Consider the following 25,092-nt stretch of genomic DNA (forward strand, 5'->3'; position numbering starts at 1 on the left):
GTGACCTATGGGGACGGTAAGCGATTAGCATCAGTAGTTTATTATTTCTTATTAATTTCCACAAGTAGTAAGTATAAAAAAGTAAAAAGACAACGATATCTAGTAGATGAGCCAATCGCTGATACCCGGTGATAGATGATTTAATTATCATGGTTTAACTCCTGACGCATCAAATGACACGAAGAATACCACACATTGAGGCTTCTACAAGGCTACTAAAGTTAGGTAAGTCTATTCATCTAATTATACAGGCAATATTAAACATAGAAAACTATTGAAATAAAATAATTACAGATTGCATTTGGAGATTATTTTTTATTAAGGAAAGTGTTTAACACATTTTTATGCTTTTCATTAAATGTGTTTTATTGTGCATTTGAATTGCGAATGAAAATTACATAAGAAAATTACAATTGCTAATAACAAATGTCTTGCACTGTTACTAAATCAAATTTAGATACACCTGTGTACACATCTGTTTGTCTGCGATGTATGTACATACATATTATGCATTATGCGTCAATGTTATTCTAAAATAATTGGCAATAATTTTTATTTGCAAATCTTTCAATTTAAAAGATTATTAATTATGACGCATTTCACAAAAGACGGAATGTTTTAGATTAATTCTTGTAAATACACACAAGAAATCCTAACTTTGATTTGATAACCTAACTTTTTACTTAAATGAAATATCATAAAATATCTAGCTATGACCGAACGATGTTCCAGATTAATCTAGCATTGCCTATTAAGATTGTCTTAAATGGGTAAACTTAAAAGAACCAATGCCAACGTAATGAAATATTTTCTGTAAAAAAAATGACTAAATCATAAACACAATACGTGTGTCATTTATTTATCGTATACGAGTTATTTTCGATTTATCAAAATTTGCCGAACTAATCTTTGTTAAATGTATCGAATCAGGTGTATAGAATAAAAACGAAACATCGTAGGTTACCCGCGCAGTATATCAGTGCACCTCACGACGTAACGATCGCAACATGGCCGGTGAGTTAGTTTGATAAACTGATAACAAACTTGATAATATTCTATAAATTGTGCAATAAAAAGACCTATTTTCCCTTATTGTCGCACGTATGTTTATCGTTTGTAATTTTTCTTCACGGTTTTTTTTAAAATTAACCAATAACACGTATGATTTGTGACGTTAATTGTTACACTTAATTATGAATAACCTCAAAATGCATCATTTATTTTGCCGGGAAAACCTTTTGTGACGTTTATTTTTTTTAAAGTCCATGGAGTTTGTCCATTTTGGAATTATATTTTTATTGCGTTATTTTCAATATTTTTTTATTGCAAGGAGATAAGTTAAGATACAATAGTTAGTTTTGTTCTTATACTAATTGGCTGTAGCACTTTGAAACTCTGAAGATACCGTCAATTTTTTTTAATAACAAATTATAACTGGCCCATGTATAAGGCAATTGTTTTCGTTCCAATTTTAAATTGTTTCCACGATAATTTATCTTTATCATTTTTTTAAATTCGAAGAAGTCTTCGAAAAGTTATTTACCGATTACAGATAAAAAAAATAAAGTAGATAGTGAATTTATCTATGCGATTAAAAATAAAAATGTATAATTCAGGAAGTTTAGAGTTTAGGGAGTATAATATTTGATGTCAACAACGTCACATGTAGAACAAGAAACTCGTGATTATGAAAGTAAAGGCAATTGTCCTCAATAGACAAAGAGTTTTAAAGCAAATAAAAGTGAATACGTGCGAAGTTGTCCAAGGATTACTAATACAATGACATTACTCATTAGTATTTAACTATTGATAATGTATATCTACATATATCTTCTTAGGACACTTACTATGTTATATCTTTATATATTTTGTATAAAAAAGCGTGGAAAATAAGTTCCTTAATGTATTAATTAAAAACTCGCAATAGCATTTTGTTTTAATTACATTTGTGGCTCGAACTTTTTTTTTTCGAAGTAAATGTTATTTGTCATATCTTAATGCGATATTTTAACAGTATCTGTAATTGATAAAATGATTACCATCACATTATAAATCAATTAATCTCAAAATATATTTGTGATATATCAATTATTACTGTCTACGTAAAAATATATACTATTAAACTCAAACAAATACATTTCTACAGAATTTAAAACCGATAAAATCAGTCTAGAATTTCATCATCATCAGCTCACTATACGTCCCCACCGAGGGGCTCGGAACCTACTCTAAGTTAAGGGTGATTAGGCCATAGTCAACCACGCTGGCCAAGTGCGGGTTGGTTGACTTCACACATATCTTTGAATTTCTTCTCAGATATGTGCAGGTTGCATCACGATGTTTTCATGAACCTGCAGATTGCAAGTCAAGTGCTTGACCACTGAGCCACCGACGCTCTTTTGTCTAGAATTTGTCAGGCCGGAATCAATTTGAGTCGATTTGTTTGTCTGTCTGATATAAGTTTGAGTGATGACTTTGTAAAGTAATATTATTGATTTCTTTTTAGCTGTTTGACATGCACATTAAATTTTCTCCAACCTCCATAGCTAATATTCATATTTTTAGAAAAAAAAAATAGTTTAAATTATAATATATGTAATATTTTATCCAGGACGTCCTTATTATGGTTACGGCGGACCCCCTCCTCCACACGGATACCCGCCCGGCCCCCCCGGTCATCCTCCCCCAATGTACCCTCCACCGGGTGTCATTTACTACCCATACCACCCCGCATACTTCTACCCGTACCCCCCTCCGCCCGGTCCCGTCGATGTGGTAGAGAATGCTGAACCAGAAGAAATAGTACCTGAATTACCGGGAGAGACTGTTGAATTGCCTTGGAGTAAGTTCTAGGTAGCACGTAACACCTGTGTTACAATTAGAGTTATGTTGCCGGGTGTTACGTTTAACGTTTTATTATCAAGGCATATGGGTAGTGTAGGGATAACACCTTTAGTACTATTTAAAAGATATCCGTGTTTGTTTGTCTTCATTTTTCTTTATTCTTTATCTTATCGATAAATCCGTATGTTGAATTTTAACAATCTAATCCGTTATAAGCAAGCTTTATCAATATATCAAATAAACTAATATTTCAATTGAAAAACTATGATTCATTCATATTCCACGTATACGGAATGGACAATAGTTTTTTTATTATCGAATGATAATATTTTGATTATTATTTTAATGTTATATTAATAGTTTTTTTTTATCATCTAATATTAGTATCATTAGAAATCATGTCAAAATATTAAAGCTAGGGTTGTACGAAGTTACAAAGTCAATGTAATTAGGGTTGTACAAAGGTGTTATCTTGGGATTCCGTGTTGTCTGCCAATGTTGGGCCAATCCTCTCTATGGTTCCTTAATCCCTTACCTACCTCCTTGCCGTAACCAATCTTTTTAAAATATATTTTTTTTATTCTTTTTTTAATTCGGTGATACCATACAGAGTGTTGGCCGTCGCTTTCTGTGTCGTTATAAATCATAGATCATTTGTTATTGTAATTAATCGTAACTTTTTTATAAAGTATCAATAACATTAGGACCTCCTTTTAAGCTGTTTTAAAACTATTCTACATTTAAAAAACATAGCTTCAGCATTTTTTCGATCTACTTTTTCTTGCCATCAGCTTTTCATATCTTTTCCTGGTTTTAATATCTTTTTCGTTATATGTCTCTTGTTCTGCTTATTTTTTAACACACTCTAAAAATGTCTTGCCAGTATTTCTTTCGTCACCATAGTCATGTTATTTATTCTTTTGTTTTTCTTTAACACTTTCACGGCTTATTCCAGGTACATACCGTTGGGTCCCCGCGTGCCTCAGCCAGCGCAGCATCCCGCCTGGCGCGCTAAGGGTTGGCACCGATGCCGATGGGGATGAGATCTACGCAGGGCGCGCACCGCACGAGGGTGACATATTACCTGCGAAGGTCATTCCTACTAAAAACGCCTGCTACATTGCCTATGGTGGAGAGGAGATCTTGAAGGATCAATTTGAGGTATAATTCATTAGTTCACTATCAAAGAGACATAATATTGTCAGTTGAGTAAATTTTAAGATGATACTGGCTATAAAAAACGTGCGGCAACATCAGTAAGTTAAAATAATTTGGTAAGATATAATCTATGCGGCAGGGAGGATTTTTACTCTTTGAGCAATGATGCCATTTGGCGGAACAAATAGATATTCGTTGATAAAATAAAATAAAAAAAAAAAACATAAAAACGGTTCTGATGGCTCTGTCCTTATATGTTATTGCCATCTCTGTTTTTTCCAAGAAGATAAGAGAAATGGCAATATGACATCGTATTGGCAATGTATTTTAAGACAAATTAAGTACATTATATTTTCGTATGACAAAGAGTTCATTATCCTTTTAATTAACATTGTACGCGTTCTTCAGGTGCTGGTGCCAGCGATGTTCTCTTGGCAGTTCTCTACAAACGGTGCGACGCCACCGGGCGCGGTGGAAGCGGGCGTCACCGCTGATGGAGAGAAACTGTACTTCGGCAGGGTAACTCACGACGGCTGCACCACACCTGGAAAGGTAAGGGATAAAATACATAGACTGCTTTAGCGGATGCACTGCTTGCTGTCCCTGTATGGCTCTGTTTGCTATAGGATACAGCCATGTACATATAACGTTAATACCAGGTCAAAAGTGCAAGTACATAGTATGCACTAGGACTGCGGGAGAAAATTAATTAAACGTTTTAATAACGTTCGTATACCATCGAGTAAATACCAATAAATAAGTGGCACTGCAAACTGTGCAGAGCATTTTATAAGTGCAGCCATGCGCATGTGAAATTCGGCCTTTGAAGGATCAAAAGTTAATTTACCAGGCGAGATGGACTATTCCTTTATGGAAGTAAAGTTGAGCGCCTGACATTTAAAAATAACACTTACACAGGAATGAAACTATTTGTTTGCTACAGGAGTCGTTATTTGTTTCCAGATTCATCCAAGCCACGGCGTATGTTACTATCCTTTCGATGGCGAAGAGAGAAGCAGCTCAGAGTACGAGTGCCTGGTCCTTATGTAAACCTCAAAGACTTTTATACATCACGAAGACCACCTTACGGACCTCATGAAGATCTCCACAAAAAACTAAACGTGGTCAATTAATAAGAGCCTAGCTGCAAGGCGCTAGAAGTAAATCTAGATAAATAATTTATATTAAACCTCTTTTTAATAACCAAATATTACTTTATATCATTAGAGCAGTTTTAAACGAATTTTATAATAAAAAAAAATGATACGATTTAATATAATATATAAATCTTCAAATAAAGCATTTTTACTATATATTTTGTTGTATTTATATATCTATTCAATAATAATCTAATAATCCCATATAACATTTTCTTAAAACACATAAAATATGTCTAAATTAATCTGAAAATACTACAATCTTCGAAGCTGATCATCAATTTACAGCTAATTTATGCAGATTTTACTAAGAAAAAGTTTGCCCATTGCGCCTGTTCAAATTTTATCGCAATTTTTTAAACCGAAGATTTTTTTTATTGAATAAGGTTAAGTTAAGGTAAGAAAAATTATTAAATTCTTCACGTAACTAGAATTATTATTGATGCTGAAATATCAGTTACGGAACAAAAGAGTTCAGTATGTAATTCAATGTGATATTCCGTGAACGGAAGACACGACTAATCAGCCACTATCTATAATACTATCGTGGATTGTCGTCAATTTATCAACTAACAATCTCTCTTATCAACCGTTATATAAAATAACTAGCGATCGCCCGCGACTTCGTCACCGCAGCGTTGGAAAAAGTCGCCTATAATTAGCCTGTATTCCCGCATGCTTTAGATACCTTTCCGTTAAAGCTAGTCCCGCGTTTCCGGTGATTACCTGGATCAAACGCGTCCTTGCGGATAGACGGACACGCAGGCAGATAAACAAAAATTTAAAAAAATGTTTTTTTTTTTTGTATCCGCAAAGTGTATGATATTTTGTTTTTAAATTATTTTTTCAAAACTACAAACAGCAACTCTAATTTTAGTAATATATATAGATTTTGAACTAAGTTGCAAACGCGTAAAAATTTTAATTACGAAAAATATGATAATTGGTCATCTTTTGGCGCGAAAATGCCGCATTTTTAGTTTACCAATTTCTCAGGTTGATTGAAATACAAAAAAAGCATGTAGTTAAAAATATTAATATAAATTATATTAAAGATAATTTCACGATACAATATTGTGATTTATTGTGCTGGTATTGCACCAAGGTTATTTATTTTATTTGTTTATAAACTTTGCATCATTGTAAGCGTCGGTTGATTCATTCTCAGGTCATTCCCATGCCGATAATCGAATGGGACGCATGTCTTGTTAATACAATTAAATATCGTTTAAATTTTGTTTTTAATTAATTTATTGTGTGACTAAGGAAGTGTGGACAATAATGGAAGCGTATTTCTTCTTAATATTTATCTGTAAGTATTATTTTCGAGTTTGTCAATGACACACTTTTATAATCTGTCATATGTAGTCGATAAGTTCACTTGCGCAATTCACGCTTTCTAATACGACTATGTTATGTTCAATTTTATATATTACTAGATGTCGCCCGCGACTCTGTCCGCATGGAATAACAAAAAACTTAACTAGTTCCCGGCAATTATACGAATTTTTCTCACCTTTTAAACCTTCCCTAGACCTTCACGAACATTTCTAGACCAAGATAGTCCGTTTAATCGTTATAATTCAAATCTTTTCAAAAACAAAGAAGTCGAATTTTATGCAATACACATAAAAGCACCAAAGCTTATTGGTTTAAGATACGGAATGCGAAATATAACCGTTGGTTTGATTCCGTAATTCAATTTAATCATTTTCAATTTCATAAAGAACATAAATCATATCTTTTTATAACAGCAGTTCAGTCTAACAAGAACATTTGGTTTGGATAACGTATGCTTAGCTAACTTCCCAGATTAGAACCATGTGTTAAACATTAGTCTATCAGTAAAGATAAATACGAATAAGTAACACAAGTATTACGTCTCAAGTCTTGGGTTTCCCCTTAGTAATCTTACTAATATTATAAATGCGAATGTTTAGATGGGTGGATGGATGGATGTTTGTTTGAAGGTACCTTTAGAATGGCTACATGAATCTTGCTGAAATTTGGCATAGATGTAGAACACAGTCTGGTAGAACAGATAGGCTACTAATTTGGTTTTTTTTTAATTCCGCGCGGGGAGAATCGCTGGCGACGCCTATTAGCAATTATAAAGTTCCATACGATTGTTACTCGAATTGTAGTTTATAGGACTAGCTGTCGCCCGTGACTCTGTCCGTGCGGAATTAAATGTCAATAATTGAGATAAAAACTATCCTATCTCCCAAGTTGGATTAAATTACAGATGCTTACAAAATTTTATAACAATTGGTTCAGTAGTTTAGGTACAGGTACGAACATAGATCGTGACACGAAAACTTTATATGTAAGATGATGCATATAGTTATTCGGTAAATAATGCTTAAAATTAGTTCTACCTAAAATAAAAGTGACTTAAAATTGATCTAAAAACATGTTATTTTACGTTTTTATAAAACTGTATTACGATAATTTTCATTGTAATGACAAAATTGTTTCAGTCTTTGATAAATATTCAAATTAAGTCATGTTTAAAAGAAATATTTTACCGGTTTTATAAATATATTCAATTGCTAGCGCTCTTAATATTAAACTATATAACGAAAATAAATGAACATATTTATTATTTCTTCAAAGAACCACAAACCGCAGTGTTAAGTTAGAAGGTTTTATGCAATGAGGTGCATCTGTATTGTTTGATATCTTTATGAAATCACTAGCTGTTACCCGCGACTCCGTCCGCGCAGAATTAAAAAATACTTAATTAGTAGTCTATGTTTCAGACTATGTTCTACATCTGTGGCAAATATCAGCGAGATCATTGCAGCCGTTCTGGAGATACCTTCAAACACACGACCATCTATACATTCATCCAAACATTCGCATATATAAAATCTTACTAACCTTATTTCTTTCTAATATTAAAAATGCGAATGTTTAGATCGATGGATGGATGGATGTTAAATCTACCTCCAGAACACCTGAACGGATCTCCATGAAATTTGGGCATACATATAGAACATAGTCTGGAAGAACACATTGGCTACTTATCGCGGGCAACAGCTAGTTTATAATATTAGTAAGAAGTAAGGTGAAGTAAGTTTTTTGATTGTTCTTCTATAGTTATCGGATCAGCACTCACCGATATAAGTACTGAATGTAACCTGGCGGGCTTTTATGCTGAGCTTGGCTGCACAGCGGTGACAAGCGCGGCTGACAACAGCACGGATTGTCCAGAAGCCTACGTCTGCCCTAAACTACATCCAGATCCTAGCATGTGCTATTATAGGTAATTTTATAGATATGTTATTTGATCACGTAATTGAAATAGGCTGATGGAATAATATTTTACCAATGAATTCGACTAGGTTATAAACATTAGTGAAATATTTCGTACTGGAAAGAAAATGCACAGTCTGTCTATATCTGAGACTTCATATGACTTTATTTAGGACGATATTTGGAAATTATTTTGAAGTCAAGAACTGAGGACCTAGCTGGTAAATTTGCGAGAAACTGTCCGTAACGTAATACAGAAAAAATTAATACCATTTTGACATATTTTGTCGATGAAAATACGAAAACGTATATCGAAAATAATCGTAATAGACCCTCAGATAGATTTAAACCAATTTCACTCAGAGTTTTACAACCTTTACTATTTTTCTAGTGATATTAATATCACGAATATTAACAAAGTTTTTAGAAATTGAATCAATGTCGAATTGCATTTAAAATCATCATTGTAATATTGCCGAATATGTAACACGAAGGTCATTGACCTTGTGTTCGACAAAAAAGGCGCAAGATGCTTTCGTCATACTACAAAAAGATGTTATAAATTGACCTTTGTATTTTTTTTGGAAAATCCACGACCTTACATCGCTCACTTTGGTGACACGACTTTGTACAAGTGAGTAATAAAAACATTAAAAAAAGCTAACAATAGTTGTTTCTTCCTTAAAGTAATGGATGACTGAACAATATTGTCATAATAAATTATCTTTGAATCAGAAGGCTATATAATCTAAAGTAACAATAGTTATTTCACCTAAATAGTAGTCACGCTGTGGCGACTTCAATTGCACATTTTTAAAAATATTAAAAAAAAATAATTATGCGATTTACCGTGGGTTTCTGAGACAAAAATACCCGTTTAAAATATATTGTTAATTCTGTTTTATTTCCGAAGACAATGACAGGAATCATGATATGTTTTATAAAGAGAATTTGGCCTCAGAAACCAACGGTTAATGGACTTTCTCTAGTGATTACATCACTATTAGGGTTATGAGTATTTTGTAATTTTAAGTTTTGATTTGTATTAATTGGATAAATATGTTACATAAAATAATTCTAAAATGTCTTAAAAATATAATTCCAGAGGTGTCCCATACAAGGACCGTTCTATGATACCACAATCAGCAGTTAAGAATCCTTGTTCTCTCGCCTGTCAGTGCAGCGTGTCCGGTAAGCCGAGTTTCGATTGCGCGGCTGTCGATTGTGTGGAGACATTCGACACTGATATGCAGCAGGAATGCATCAAAACATACGAGTTAGAATCGTGCTGTAGTACTGGAACCGTTTGCGGTAAGTAATAGACAACTTTTCAATTTAATGTTAAGTAATACTCAGAGTTCAGTCCTCCTTAGTGTAAATTGCTTTCTTTTTCACCAATAAATTGTACATCAGCCTAAATTCTTCCACTGGTGTACGTAGGCCTCCCCCATCGATTTTCCGGTCCTGTGCCGCCCGCATCCAGTTCACTCCCGCAACCTTGACCAGGTCATCGGTCCATCATGCGCGATCCGTCCTCGGTCGCCACTCTAGGACTTTTCGGCCCCATCGGCCGAATTGTACATTATCTTTAAATGCTTAACGTAATATTTGATATGGATGATGTAGTAGACACAGGCACAAACTAATTTTTTAATTAAAAAACACTTTTGTGTTTTTAATCGTTAGTTAAATACTGGCCATAATGCGTCATGAAATAACAATGGCCACCTTATAAGTGCACACGACAGACGTATTCGAATGATCTATTGTCCACATGTAAATATCTGACATGATAAGAATTAATTCCGAGGTGACTTCCTGATTTTAAATGTTAATAGGAAGTCCTGTTTTTATTACCTTCTCTGTATTTATAAGTAGAATAATATTAACTAGCTTGGTTTGTGGCTGAGACTGACTGATGAAATGGCTGTAGCCCGAAACTTTGAATTAAAAAAAAACTGCGTAGACTTGTAATCTGATATCTCTTCGGTTATTCTGAAGTTACGACGTAATCTAAATTTTCGCTATAAAATACTAGCAAGACATTGAAAGGTTAGGAAAGGAAGAAAAATATAAACGTATTCTTCCCGGTCGTAGACTGTAGCTACTGGCAGTTTAGTTAATTGCTTTTATTTTTTTCAACGTTTTATTTTATTCCCCAGGTAAAGACGCGGTGGCTGCACTAAAGACTTGCGAAGTAGACGGAAAGACTTACAGGGAAGGGGAGGCTTTCGAGCCTAAGAATAGTCGCAAAACATGCATATGTACCGCACAATGGAACGGCACAATTGATGACTCGGCATCCTGTCGTGATATTAACTGTGGTATAGAGATACACTATCAGGATAAACTCTTCCAAAATTGCGCACCTATATTTTTAGGAAGCGATTCTGTTTGCCCCATCGCTTTTACATGTCGTGAGTATACTTTTCATTTGTTTTAAAACTTAGTAAGTTACTGAATCACGAACAAATTCAAATGTAAAATTAGGTCGATAAAGCAAAACCTGATGATGAAACCATCTTGATGATACACATGTCTTTGAAGGTCCAAGCCCTACGTAAGTCTAAATTAGGATAGAATCGAGCCTCACACTGAATAATATATGTACATATATTATGCTTATCATCATCATCTGCGACGCTACAGTCGTGGGTGAGCCTGGGCCAGGTCAAATAAATTTCTCTTTGCTGGTCTACTTTCGGCTTTTTGCGTCCAGCTCTTATCGCCAATATTTTTGAGATCGCGCTCGACGTTGTTTAGCCATGATAGCTATTTAAAATTAAAAAAAAAAACATATTTAAAATGATTTCATTTATTTCAGCAACAAACACATCGAAAGTCATTCGCGGTTTGAACTTGCGAGCTGTAAGTTCACAGTGCGTGTTCGGGAATACGAGTCTATCTGTTGGTGATGAGGTAACGGTGGACGAAGAGTGTACCAAATGTAGATGTAATGTACCGCCTTTTGTATCGTGTAGTAGGAAGATTGCCTGTAATGAATAATACTGCAAAGTGGAACGAATAATGCTTTTGTGCTTTATCTATAGAGAAATGTGAGTTTTTCATGTCTTGTAACAGTGTTTCTCAACTTCGTGTAGCATTAGGACGTATATTTGTCATTCGAAGGCTCGCAACATGATTAAAGTTATGGTTTCTTGATTTAAAAATTATTGTTAAAATGAACACAATTTCCATCTATCACATTAATAACAAAAATATATTTTTTTAGCGATTTATTATTGTAAGAAAAACCTAAGCTTTTTCGATAGTTCATTTTATTATTGTCTTTAGTGGGGGGAGGGGGGGATGTTGTAGAATTATAAAGGAGGACACTATCAATTGGATACTTTCGTGAGTTCAGGCGAAATAAGGGTTCGTGGAACCAAAGGTTTGAGAAACCCTGTTCTATTATGTCAAACGATAATAATGTACGTTTCTACTTATAAGCTTGCTGTTTTAGTGCCTAATTTATTGCAAACTATTTGAATTGTTATTATTAAGTTAGTCTTTATTTTAAAAAAAAAGTTTTAACAAAAGAGTTTGTCAAAAGGTTTTATAATACGAGATCAAAGAAAAAAGTAACAAAAAAAGAAATGTTCTCGAAAATAATAAAAAAATACAATAGTATTTATTAAAACTTTATATTTCGCTTGTAATATTTAATAAGTACTTAATTTTCTACAGTTCTTAGCTGATATTAAAAAAAAACTTAAATCAAAATAACTTAAAATATGACAAAGAGCAATTAGGGATATTTACAATTATGTACAAGCTCCAGCTTAAGAGGACTTTTTTTCTATGATAATAAATCTTAATAAATTTTGTGACGACTTAGTTTCATGTACTTAAGGTAATTATAAATGCAATATAAAAATAAACATGTCTTAAATGTTTAAAATATTAACGAATATTTATTAACTAATTATATCTAAACTTAACCTCACTTATTTAGGAACGATATAATATTTGGCAGTATTTGATTATTCTTACGCTACATATATAATAAAATGTAACAATAAAAATAATTTAAAAAAAAATTATTATAAGTAAAATGCTAATAGATGATTAGTTTAAAATATTCTATGGTTTTGGATAAAATTGAGCACTGTCATTATTTTTGTGACTGAATTTTGGCGGGAAAACAACTGTCATGAATTAATTTTACAATTATATTTAAGTTGCCTATGTATTTCATTAAATATATACGAATGTAAATCGTATTATTATTATTTTTTCTTGTTATATTTTTAATCATGACATGAAAATTATTTAACACAAATTGTGAAGATTTGTTTTGGAGGTTATGTTTTTCAATTCAGTTTAACTGAAGCAAGCCAAACCGAGTTCAATGCGGAACTTCTGATTCCTTCTGCCAACGTCTCTGACAGCTACATCCAGGAGTGGCAGACGTCCAGGCTTGTCAGTTTCATACTGTAGAACAGTCTCTGCCCATTCTTGTTTCTTGTACTGGAATTGAAGACAGGATTGGTTAGTTTTGATTACTCTATCCGTATGTCATATCGTAAGTGTTACATATTATGACAAACAAAACTGCGTAAATACCTAATAAGTTGAGTTAGGAAATAATAAATTTGAAGAAAGATCTAAGGCCAGCATATGGATGATTTTTGGAATATCTGGATGGAATCTGTTTTACCTTATCATACTAATATTATAAATGTGAATGTTTAGATGGATGGATCGATGTTTGTTAGAAGATATCTCCAGAACGGATGAATGGATCTTGCTGAAATTTGGCATAGACGTAGGACATTGTGTACTAATCAATCTTTGTTTTGAATTCCGCGCGGACGAAGTCGCCGGCGACAGTATAAATTATAAATCTTTAAAGTTACCTGACAGTTATCCAGCAAAGCTTTGTATCTAAGCCTGTTGTTGGCTTTGGGTAGGATCTCGGCGTCGTTGTAGGCAAGAAACTTGAGCCCGTGTCTATAGTTATGTGTTGTAGGATCGTAGTATCCTATTGTATTAACGCAATGCAGTGTCACGTTCTGAACAGCGCGCGATGACATCAGCTGGAGGTATGTCAATTGGCTGTGCTCCGCTTTGTAGGATATCTGAAATAAAAGAATATGCTTCTAAAAAGATTCTATTAAAAAAGATGAGAAAGTTTATAAACCAATGGTTTTTTTTAAAAGAAGAAGGCATGTTTATAACTTACCGTAAATCCATCTTCCATCTCACTGAGCCACGCCTCGTGGTCTTTACCTTTGTACACAATGTCCTGGGATTGCATCGGCTTCGGGAACACGCAACTGGCACCAATAGACATGTCACAGTGGACTAATATGGCGTCGTTCATTTCGCCGCCATTCGGATCGATCCAATATTGTCCTGGAAATTTATATTGGGTATACAAGAGTATTCGAAACTGTTACCTATCTTATTTTTGTTGACAACCTTTATCAATATAAATATTATATATTAAAGATCTGTAAAGCTGACTTACCGCTCTCAAATTCTGGATAGTGATATTTAATATCGCCACAAGTTTTCGCCGGTGCTTCCTTAGTGCCGTCAGGTTTGAGGAATTTGTTGAGAGATACTTTGAGCTGTTCGTAGGCTTTCATCACTATCTTCTTGCGCTCCGCAGGCGACATATCTTCTTTGAAGAACCGCGGCGGCAAGCTATTTGGATCATCTCCCAATGGATCAGGACCTTTGACTGAACCTAAAATAATTGAATTGCATTATGGAATATTTCATGTACCAAGAAAAGTATATGTAAAGAATTTTGTTAACAAGTTACCCTGTTGAAGCATAGCAGCAATAGCAGCAGCGTCGTAGGCCAAGCCCTCACCAGGCAAACCTGGGGGCCCGGGCGGTCCAGCCGGACCCGGCGCCCCGTGCCTACCCGATTCTCCGGGAGGTCCCCGCCCTCCAGCTGGTCCCATTGGTCCTTGAGGACCTGGACTACCATCACGTCCAGGTGTTCCTAAAACATACGCGAATGATAATTGAAAGTTCTTGAATTGATATTTGCAAATCTTGTATTTGTCTTTAATTTTACATTAATTCGATATTTACCTCTTGGTCCCACATCTCCATCTTTTCCTGGAGGACCAATTGGTCCAGGCAAACCCCTCTCCCCCTGTCTGCCAGGTGCTCCTACCATGCCAGGAAGTCCCGGTAATCCAGCGTGTCCTTTAGCGCCGTCTGCTCCAGCCTCCCCGCGCTCTCCTTTGCTCCCATCCAGCCCTGGAGGCCCTTGTTTCCCGGACGGACCTTGAGGACCATCAACTCCAGGTGGTCCCGCCTCACCACGAAGACCACGCTCGCCTGCCTGTCCTGGAGGTCCTGATTGCCCAGGTGGACCCTAAAATGTTGTTTTATAAAAATTTAGATTAAAATTTCTACTTACACTTAGTCATTATGAATTACTTCCACTAAAATCGATCATTTGTGATAATAGATACATTTTAGAGCACAACATACACAAACTAAGATACCTGCATTCCCGGCGGCCCTGCGGGTCCCGATGCTCCCGGTTGACCCATCGGTCCTTTATCTCCTGGTCTTCCGGGTATTCCAGGCTGCCCAAGTTTACCCGGTCTTCCTTCTGGTCCTGGTTCTCCCATTGGTCCTGGGGGACCCTGTGAGCCAGTGGGTCCCACTGGTCCCGGTGCTCCGTCTGAACCCGGTTTGCCTGGCGCTCCGTTTTCACCCTGGAATTAAAACATTGTATTATTATTTCATTTTAAACATAAAAAATCATTTTTTAACTAAATATATTCTTTACTAAAGTAAGTCATACTTGTGGTCCTCGTTGCCCTTGTGGTCCCGGTGGTCCAGACATGCCAGGCAAACCACTCGGTCCCCTTTCGCCAGCCGGTCCAGATGGTCCAACAGGCCCTTGCGGTCCGATCTCACCTTCGCTTCCTCTCTCACCCTTAGGACCTTCAGGGCCCGGCGCACCAGTTAAACCGATAGGTCCCAACTGGCCAGGTCTACCAGGATCTCCTGCAGCACCTTTGGCTCCTGGAATACCAGGAGGTCCGGCTTGGCCAGGACTTCCTTGGGGACCCTATAATATACCACAGTTTATACGATTATTACGTTAAAAAATGGAAATTCATTTATATCCAGGACATTATTATTTATTCAGATTGTCTAGAATATTCCTTTCGATACAAAACCAATCTAAATATTTGAAATAAGCGTTTTCGTAGCGAGATCTACAAAATTTGTATGAGATTTTTCGTCATACTTTACTGATACAAATTTTCGTGTGAGGCCCTCCCTGTACAGTAAAAGCGTTGATTTTTTTCTAAAAATAATATAATAATAAAATTCAACCCAAAGATAACACAAAAATCTGTGTTGTGCATACTACTATTATTTATTACCTGTGGTCCTAATTCACCTGGTCTTCCTGGTAGACCAGCGCGACCAATGTCTCCCTTCAGTCCCTGTTCTCCTCGGGATCCCTTAGCGCCGGGTAGACCAGCTAGACCTCTTTGTCCGGTCTCACCGGGGATACCTAATTTCAAAATATTTAATATTCTTAATGATCTTTACAAAAGCCGAACTTAATTTTATTAAATATCTTGATTTTTAATAACGTACTTTATTAATAAAAGATTAATAAAAATAAATTTACCTGGGTTACCAGGCGACCCTTGTTGCCCTTTTGCACCCATGTAACCTCTATCGCCTTTTAAACCTGGCATGCCCGTCAAACCAGGTGGTCCAGATAGTCCCGGAGATCCTTGTAATCCTGGCTGACCCCTTTCACCCTGCGATCCCGGCGCACCGGGTTCTCCAGGTACTCCCGGGGTACCAGGTTCACCTCTTTCAGCTGGTTCACCTGGATGCCCTTGTGGACCGACAGGCCCTTGAGGCCCTTGCTCTCCCTGCCGTCCTAAAAATACACAAAACATAAGGTGTATAAGAAAAAGTTATAAATTTTCTTCTAAAAATCATTTAAGTTTAATTTGATAAATTAATGTATAAATATTGAAAGTCGGAAGTCGATATACCGCTTTACATAATATAAAACTCAATCTAAACAATCATTTATGTTAGTTTCATTTTCAAACCTACCTGGCGGCCCATCATTCCCTTGTGGTCCAGCGGCGCCTCTTTCGCCCTTCTCGCCAGGCAAACCAGACATACCACGAGGACCAGGAAGTCCCATTGCGCCGAGCTGTCCAGGATGACCTTTGCTGCCTTTAAGCCCCTCTGGTCCCTGTGAAATTATTATTGTTTAAGTGTAACAACTCATTATGAAATAAATAAACAGTGGATGTTGAAATGTCAATTGATAGTTAAAATGTCAAGACAAATTGCTACGGCTTGGTAAAGTTTTGATGTTATTTATATCAATGTCATATCTAAATGAGTGAAATATTACAAAACACGCTCAAAGCGAGTAATTAATAATAAAACTTGGGGTAGATCGTGCTTGTGAATTAATTATCTGGACAAAGATATTTAAAGTAACTAACTCTTATAAGATAAAATGGTTCTGAGAAATATGAATGAATAGGATGACTTTTTACTTAGAAGTTTCCAGGAACAGAAATCGAAGTATTATTATGCTGAAATAATAAGTACTTCTTCTACTAAATTTTCATTTTTTGTGGGTTCTCGCGGAAGATCTGCGCTGAATTCTTCAGTAAGGAGTTCCCAGAATACAAAGTTGAGCAAAGAAACTATCCGGTCAGCATTGCAACATTCGTTATTATCTATATTCCTTTTTATTACGATTTTAATGGTTGAAAGGATAAATTTTTTTATATAAATGTTTTTTTTTTATATCATTAGGTGGCAAACGAACGAGCAAGCCTGAAATCGCTGAAATAGCGAAGTGACTGTTGCCCATACGCAATTGCATATGCGTTGCCTACCTTTAATCGACGGAGGGGAGGATGCACAGAAAGAAAATATTTTCCCATTCCATGCATCCTCTCATCCGGAAAGTCCACTTCCACTTCCCATCCTTCCCTTATAAGCAAAAGGGTGGAAAGGGAGAGTGGACTACATTAGGCCTCCGGGACGCACACTCATCAGACTGTACGCGGAATTGCTTCCACTTCACGCCTGTCTTCTGTGTGGTCGTGGTATTTCACCGGGCGAGCAGAGCCAATTCTTGCGAAGATGTTAAAGCGGGCTCTACCACTGTTAAATGTTGTTACTGTTAAATGTTTCCATATTATGAAAGTAGCAGTAGGTATAAAAGAGTATGGTGCAAGGTCTCACCGGTGGGCCGTCTGCTCCTTGTGAGCCTGTCTCTCCCTTTTCTCCGGGTGTGCCAGGCTGACCAGGGAGTCCTCGTTCTCCAGTGAACCCTCGTTCTCCTCGCGGACCTGATGACCCCGGAGGTCCTGCCGGCCCGGCGATTCCGGGCTCACCTTCTTTTCCTGGAGATCCAGGTAAACCGGCAGCTCCTGGCATTCCCTGAATGAAAAACAATGACATTATGAGAAATGACCTAAACATGTATAAATAAAAGTCATAAACATAAAGTATTACGTATTTACCGGAAAGCCAGTCGGGCCAGGTGGTCCTTGAGGTCCTCTTTCCCCGGCTGGTCCACTAGTACCTTGTGGTCCTTGAATTCCCGGACTACCATCTCGACCACCATCGCCTTTTGGTCCTTGCTGACCTTGTTGTCCCGGTTCGCCGTCTTTACCAGGTTCACCCTAAAATTTAAAGGTTTACAATTAATACAAATTACCTCAAAACCAGCATATGTAGACATAATTGTATTAGCAAATCATATTTACTTGTAAACCTCTTTCCCCTGGACTGCCCATCAATCCCGGTGGGCCTTGTAAACCTTGAAGTCCTTGTTCTCCGGGCCTTCCATCAGCACCGGGAATTCCTCTTTCTCCAGGCGGGCCAGATTTTCCAGCCATTCCAGGTCTTCCAACTAGGCCTCTTTGCCCTTGTAAACCTTGAGGTCCAGGTCTTCCAGCGTCACCCGTGCTCCCTTTTGGTCCAGGTAAACCTACGCCTCCTCGTTCACCTGGCTGGCCTTTTTGTCCAATAGGCCCATCGAGACCGGGGAGACCTCTCATTCCTGGTAATCCACGGTCTCCTTGTGGGCCGATACTTCCAGCTGGGCCACGTAGACCTCTTTTTCCCCGTTTTCCTTCAGGCCCTAAAGAGCCAGGTAAACCACGCGGACCTTGGGCGCCTGTTTCTCCTCTAATACCAGTTTCCCCCTTAGCCCCTCTCTCTCCTGGTTGTCCCTATAATATAAACCGCATTTGTCAAATTTATGTATACGAAATCTAAAAAAGCTCAAAAATTTTATAATATTTATCATACCGGCATTCCTTTAGTACCAGGGATCCCTGGATCGCCTGCTATACCAGGTGTTCCTCTAGGTCCGGGAAAACCTTGCGGGCCCGAGGGTCCAGTTTGACCTTGAACACCTTTCTCACCCGGTGTACCGTCTCGTCCGGCTAGACCAGGGGCTCCGATCTCACCAGGTTGACCCGGACGTCCAGCTTCTCCACGGGGCCCTTGGAGACCTTGACTTCCTTTGGGTCCAACTAGTCCTTGTTCGCCCTTTATTCCTGGAGCTCCTGGAAAACCCGGCGAGCCTGGTTTACCAACGTTACCCTTTAAATAAAAAAAAAGTCTTTACTTTCATAAATTTCTAGATCATAACCAGATTTAACTGAAAAAGTTTTAAATGTAAACATTCCCAATTCATATTCAAATTTTGATATTTATCATGGATAAAGCTCTTACCACTAATCCAGGCGGGCCCGGTGCGCCATCAACACCTCGCATGCCCGGTGGACCCGGAGGACCTTCTCGGCCTCGCTCCCCACGGGGACCAACAGGACCCTAAATCAGAGTAAAAATAATAAAAGGCATGCTTCATTGAATGCTAATAAACTGACAAGTATTCATTGTTGCCACTTAAAATATATTTAAAAAAACTGTGCATCAATATTTGCGTATCACATACCACTGGCCCCGTCGGCCCCATTTGCCCTGGAAGACCGGTAGGCCCCTTTTCTCCAGGAAAACCTTGCTCGCCTTTCGCGCCATCCTTGCCGTCAAATCCACGATGACCTTTCAAACCCTGTATTCCTGGAACGCCTGGGGCTCCTCTTGGTCCTGTTTGTCCTATCGCTCCGGCGGGACCAGGCTCACCATCTTCACCCGGAGATCCCTTAAAAATAAAATAAATTTCAAAGGAAAAAGCTATAGATTAAAAACTTGATCCTATTATACTAATCGTAAACAGTGATACTTACATCCTTGCCAGGAAGACCCGGAGGTCCTCTTTCTCCAGGTGGCCCTAGTGGTCCTGGTAGACCCGGCTCTCCAGGCTCACCGCGAGGACCTTGGAAACCTTGAGGTCCGGGAGGACCTTGAGGGCCTACGAGGTAAACAAATTACACTTAATATTAAATTAAATTCTAATAAAAAAATGACTGTCACAGATGCAAAATAAAACGTACCTGGAATTCCTCTTATACCAGGAGCGCCCACTGGCGCTTGCATGTACTGGTAAGGGTCAAAGGCAGGTCCTTTATCGCCACCCGCTGTTGCCGCCAGTTGTGCGAGATAAGCATTTACCTACACACAATTTTCTTTCAATAATTGAGATTAATCTAAGAGAGGTGAGGAAATACACACAATCTTAAAAAAAAACCGATCATGTAGAATTCTAGTACTTACATCAGGCATAGGTCCTACAGGTCCAGGTGAGCCCGGTGCTCCCGGCACGCCGCCGATACCCGGTGCACCGGGTGGTCCTGAGGGACCATCATCTCCCGGGGGTCCTTGCACACCTCTTACTGGTGATGTCGGTTGGGCGCCAGCGTTGTATATGGGTCTACTGGTCGCAGGCGCTAGAAAAGAAACAATTCAGTAAAATCCTATATACGGAGAACTTTGAAGTACTACAATGTGACAAACTTACGCATCAGACAGGCGGGTATGACGGAGCAGTTCATGCGTGCGAGATGGCACTGACAGAGCGTGCAGTTATCTCGCTTCCACGTCTCGCCCTCGAGGTACGTCCGGCCAGAGTCCACGCAGCGATTCGGAGGCGGAACTGTGATTGTAACATTAACGATAAGAATTTATAACTTGCAAAGTAACTTAAAACTGAAAAGATTTGTATTGAACGTATTAAGCAATAGAAACCTCTGGTTACAGGTGGTCTTCGGGGTACAGAAGTACCTAAAACAAAGATTATTTACGTCAAATAAGGAGCTAGAAATAAAGAAAAATAGATAGAATTATTGTCACCTTCGTCGGCTTCAAAATACATATTAAATAATAATTTGAGAAAGGGTAATCTATAGGGATTACTATCTGTAAATAAAATGAAACTTACTGGTTGTTGATTGTGATGTAAAGTCACGTTCGGCAATAATAGCTGTAAGCAATAATTTTAATAAATAACAATAAATTGTGGTCACAAATAACTGTAAAGCAAGGAAGGAAATATAAATAAGTCAAATCTTACTTCTTACTAATATTATAAATGCGAATGTTTAGATGGATGGATGAATGGTTGTTTGTTTGAAGGTATCTTCAGAACAGGTCAACGGATCTCGCTGAAATTTGGCATAGATGTAGACTATATAGGCTAACACAAACTTATTAACTTAAATTGAATCCCCGCGGACGGAGCCACGGACGATAGCTAAATTTAAAATAAAAATGCGTGAAAGTCACAAGAGCACATATTTACAAATTCATCGCCCCGCAGTCACGAAATTGCACAAAGGGATTGTAATTTATTCTCACCATTCTCATCCTCTCCGAAGGGATTGTAGTCATCGTAACTGACGAGGTCAGACTCTTGTGCTTGCGGCAGGTCGAGGTCGTCGCGCGAGGCCTCCGCCAGGTCTTTGCTGGCCACCTGCAGCACCAGCAGCGCTACGCACGCCGCCGTCACCCACCACGACATACTGCGCATGCGCAACCGTTATCATATATATGAATAAACATTAAAGATTCTTTATATTGATAAATATTGATGTTCAGAAGAAGACAGAACTTTCAGTCTTGTAGACAATCTTTTAATGACAACACTACCCGAAAATTTGTCTTTATGTCGACAAATATTTTCAATGAATTTCAAAATATATAATATTAACTATAAGTAACCATATTGTTTAATGTTCGCTTCAACCCGGTGAAGGCATATCACAGTCTTACAGAATATCTTGAATATAATGAGCAAAAGAAACAATTGTTAAAATACAGTATAAATTATATACAAAAGCTCGTAAGATAACATACAAGCTCGTTATATTATAACATGTTCACTTCATAAATGTCACCGGTGATTTAGTCCACGAGTGATCTCACTCAGTAACCGAAATAGGTCACGAGTATACACTACAGTTAAGTTCATGTTTAATCTGTCAGACTATAATAGAAACGTCTAATGACAGCTATGTAAGGAATTCTCGTGAGACATTTAATTGGCATCATAGGCTCTTATAGATTACATTCCGGATGAGAGTGATTTTACTCTCATTTTATATTACACAAACAGAGGAATTTTAGTCTTTTCTTTGCCATGTAGACTAAACGGCTTCACAAAACGCGAGACCTGATTTCAAATTGAAACATCTTACTAATATTATAAATGCGAATGTTTAGATAGACGGTTAGATGGAAGTTTTGTTTGGAGGTATCTTCAAAACGGATGAACGGATCTCGATAAAATTTGGCATACATATAGAACATACTCTGATAAAGCACATAGGCTGCTAATTAAGTTTTTTTTTATATTCACGGACTCAATCGCAGGCGACCGCTAGTACATAAATGTCAATTATAGACTTGCCTTGACATATTGATTTGTATTCAATTTATCAACATTAACAACTGTCCTAATTATTCTCTGACGCTGGCCGTTTAATAAAATACCGAATTTAAAACGAAAACAACAAATCAATTGGACCACAGAGTATACAGCGTAGAATCGTTAGAATGGAACGCGTCCCACTGACCTCTACTCAACCAACCTATATGACATCTGTCAGAATAAAGATGACAGGAACAATTGTTGAGTTAATTAATTTTAGCAACTGTGTAGCAACAATTTGTCTCTTAATTGTAACTATGAGGTCGCTGGCCACTTTCTAGTGATTTCGGTAACTTTTAAACTATGCCAATTAAAATAGATTTTAATAGCAAAGTTTGACTGTGGTTTTTGATATTACGATTAAGATTTTAGGATTTGAATCTGTCTAGTATGACTTATGACTATGGTTATGATTTGTTCTATCTAAAAACAGAAGGAATTAATGTTTCCAAAAAAAATGGTTAATTTGAGCTTTATATAAAAACTTCAAAATATACTGGAAATTTAAGATTGTACAAAGTTGTATAAGGAATTTTTAAATTGCCGCAAAGTAAAAATTTCTATTTTTCGTAAATATATTATATCATAGATTGTGATAAATATTGAATTGAGCCATTACTTACTTATATATTTAGCAACTTATGGGCCGCACTAATATGAAAATAAAACTTTAATACTAAAAATCAAAACGTAGCGACCACAGAAAGCTTTACCTAGCTCTACGAATCTGCTACGGGAGGGCGTAATACTTTTACTTATGTTCCTTACACTTTAATTATTTATGGTAAATATAAAAACGTGTTAATTGTCTATACTTTCTGCAGCTGTATTTTTTTAATATAAGAGATAAAAGAGGAGTGACATGCTTACACAGAAACAAATACTTCGGTAAAACTAATGCACCTTTAAAAATAAAACATAAAAAACAAAACACATCTGATTGTTCTAATAACAATAGAATCAAACCGTTTAAAAGTATATTTATTTTTGCTAAGCAAAAGCTTTTAAGGAAAACTCTTACGTTGAAACGTTAAATATTTTTTAAATAAACTATTAAAATAATAACAAAATGAAACACTCGCTAATTAGAAGACAACTAAATAAATGTTATTATTGTCCGTTAATTTACGCGGCTCTACGTCTATTAAATAAAATAGATTCGCAGTAAAACTAAAATATATACTAAACTAGACAAATATGAAATAATCTAGAAGTTATTTTGTAATGACTTACCTGAAGTGTGTGCTAGGGGTTGCGCGGCGGACCCCGCCGCAAGGAATGGGCGGCCGGCCGCCCAGTAGCAATAAATATGCGTACGCGCGCGACCCGCACGCACCGCGCTCTGGCCGCCCAGGGCTAACAAACTGACGGTCGCTGATAATTGAAACATAAGCTCACTTATTAACTATGCGATTCTGAGACCAAAATCTCCGTTTAAACTGTTAAGTCTGTTTTGTAAAAAATAATTACAGAGATGACGATATGCATTATACAAAGATTTTGGTCTCAGAAACTCACGGTAACAGTTCTAATTACAGTGGGAATTGTTTGACTGCCACATTAAGCCGTTTAATAGTCATTTGAGTGTGGATTAAATACTTGAATTTTATTTGTCAGAAACTATTTCAATCTACTGACTAAATGAAGTAAATTTATTATACGTCGAAGTTAAGTTATGGGCTGGGAGCCTAGTATATATAGCAATATTACAAGAGTCTAGTTTGATAATCTTTTACTTATGTAGACGAAGACTTACGTAAGCAGGCCGCGGTTGTAAGGCCCTGCTTTCAGGCGATATCTAGGCCGCATCTAATGTGTATTTAGTGGTACAACAATCGCGATCGCAACAATTCTTTAAGCAAACGATCACTTTTTAATGTTCGGGTCAACCGACGCACGCGCCAATTATTAAGTGTGGCACAGACTAAACATCACCAGAGATTAACAAAATTAAGAAAAACTATTTGAAAATATAATCATCATCCGAGTCAACTCCTAGGAGACCAATAAAATTTTGAAAATACAGACATATTATTAAATTTGATATGCAAGGTCTGCGAAATGTGAAATCTTATACAATCATCACTCGGATTGTAAATTTTTTATAATCTATAATTGAATCACGTGTCTTGTTTGAAAATCCTCTGTCTTGACCATAGGCCATGACATGACCATGTCCTTCCTATTTTATCTTTCTTCCATCATCATGGATACTCCTTAATTTTGGTTACTATCAACATGTTATAAATGTTTTATACATTTAATTTTGAAAAAAGTCACTCTCTTACGTAATCTCTGTTTGCGTGTAGTCTATGTGTTGGCATTTTGATTGTCCATAGCGCCACAAGAGTCTCAACAATTGATTTGCCTATTCTAAACATATAACTATTTGACATATTTTAAATACAAATTTATGTTCTAACAATTAGGTTTTTAATATTAGACGTTCATATTTGCATATGCTACTTATATTAAAATCCCTTTTGATGGTATTTCGATATTTATAAAAAGTTTTTGTGACGACAATAAAATGCTTTTAAAATAATACCAAGGCTTATTATTACTGCTAGTAGATTTATATTAAATTGGAAAAAAAGCTCTTTCATTTCATTTATATGTACATACATACTAGTTGTCGCTCGCGAGTCTGTCCGCGCAGTGTAACTTAATGAGGAAGCCTACGTGTTCTTCCAGACTATGTCCTACACTGAAGGGCTCGAAACTGATCTAACTCAAACACATTGGCTCAGTACAGATTAAAGACAAACTAGCATCTATTATATTCGAATCTTTTGCTTGTAAAACCTATCAAATGACCTACTGAGCTAAATATTGTGAGTTAATAATAACTGA

General features: G+C 36.8%; 3 protein-coding genes across 4 annotated transcripts; 2 read left to right on the forward strand and 1 right to left on the reverse strand.

Moving 5' to 3' along the window:
- The first annotated feature begins 915 nt into the window (after positions 1 to 915).
- On the forward strand, positions 916 to 5,315 carry LOC106122633 (natterin-3). The gene is made up of 4 exons (XM_013318721.1): positions 916 to 1,014; positions 3,800 to 4,005; positions 4,411 to 4,554; positions 4,966 to 5,315. The coding sequence occupies exons 1-4, from the start codon at positions 1,008 to 1,010 to the stop codon at positions 5,050 to 5,052; spliced, it is 444 nt and encodes a 147-aa protein (XP_013174175.1). The 5' UTR covers positions 916 to 1,007; the 3' UTR covers positions 5,053 to 5,315.
- Positions 5,316 to 6,172: 857 nt separating this feature from the next.
- On the forward strand, positions 6,173 to 11,844 carry LOC106122367 (uncharacterized). The gene is made up of 5 exons (XM_013318309.1): positions 6,173 to 6,471; positions 8,262 to 8,427; positions 9,523 to 9,728; positions 10,580 to 10,834; positions 11,242 to 11,844. The coding sequence occupies exons 1-5, from the start codon at positions 6,441 to 6,443 to the stop codon at positions 11,421 to 11,423; spliced, it is 840 nt and encodes a 279-aa protein (XP_013173763.1). The 5' UTR covers positions 6,173 to 6,440; the 3' UTR covers positions 11,424 to 11,844.
- A 794-nt stretch (positions 11,845 to 12,638) lies between these two features.
- LOC106122640 (fibril-forming collagen alpha chain) lies at positions 12,639 to 23,521 on the reverse strand. 2 transcript variants are annotated; one of them, XM_013318732.1, is made up of 25 exons: positions 23,473 to 23,521; positions 21,168 to 21,331; positions 20,752 to 20,793; positions 20,559 to 20,594; positions 20,332 to 20,466; positions 20,088 to 20,260; positions 19,868 to 19,985; positions 19,661 to 19,785; positions 19,369 to 19,575; positions 19,146 to 19,244; positions 18,717 to 19,013; positions 18,170 to 18,637; positions 17,924 to 18,085; positions 17,643 to 17,840; positions 16,485 to 16,629; positions 16,042 to 16,302; positions 15,788 to 15,921; positions 15,196 to 15,465; positions 14,891 to 15,106; positions 14,469 to 14,757; positions 14,191 to 14,376; positions 13,891 to 14,112; positions 13,603 to 13,775; positions 13,277 to 13,498; positions 12,639 to 12,887 (listed from the first exon to the last, which is right to left on the reverse strand). In XM_013318732.1, the coding sequence occupies exons 2-25, from the start codon at positions 21,328 to 21,330 to the stop codon at positions 12,741 to 12,743; spliced, it is 4,488 nt and encodes a 1,495-aa protein (XP_013174186.1). In that variant the 5' UTR covers position 21,331; positions 23,473 to 23,521; the 3' UTR covers positions 12,639 to 12,740. The 2 variants fall into 2 exon arrangements, with proteins under 2 accessions (XP_013174186.1, XP_013174187.1); XM_013318733.1 differs by lacking the exon at positions 20,559 to 20,594.
- Positions 23,522 to 25,092: the final 1,571 nt, after the last annotated feature.

Source organism: Papilio xuthus, unplaced genomic scaffold, assembly GCF_000836235.2.
Source record: "Papilio xuthus unplaced genomic scaffold, Pxut_1.1 DF826923.1, whole genome shotgun sequence".
Classification (NCBI taxonomy): Eukaryota; Metazoa; Arthropoda; class Insecta; order Lepidoptera; family Papilionidae; genus Papilio; species Papilio xuthus.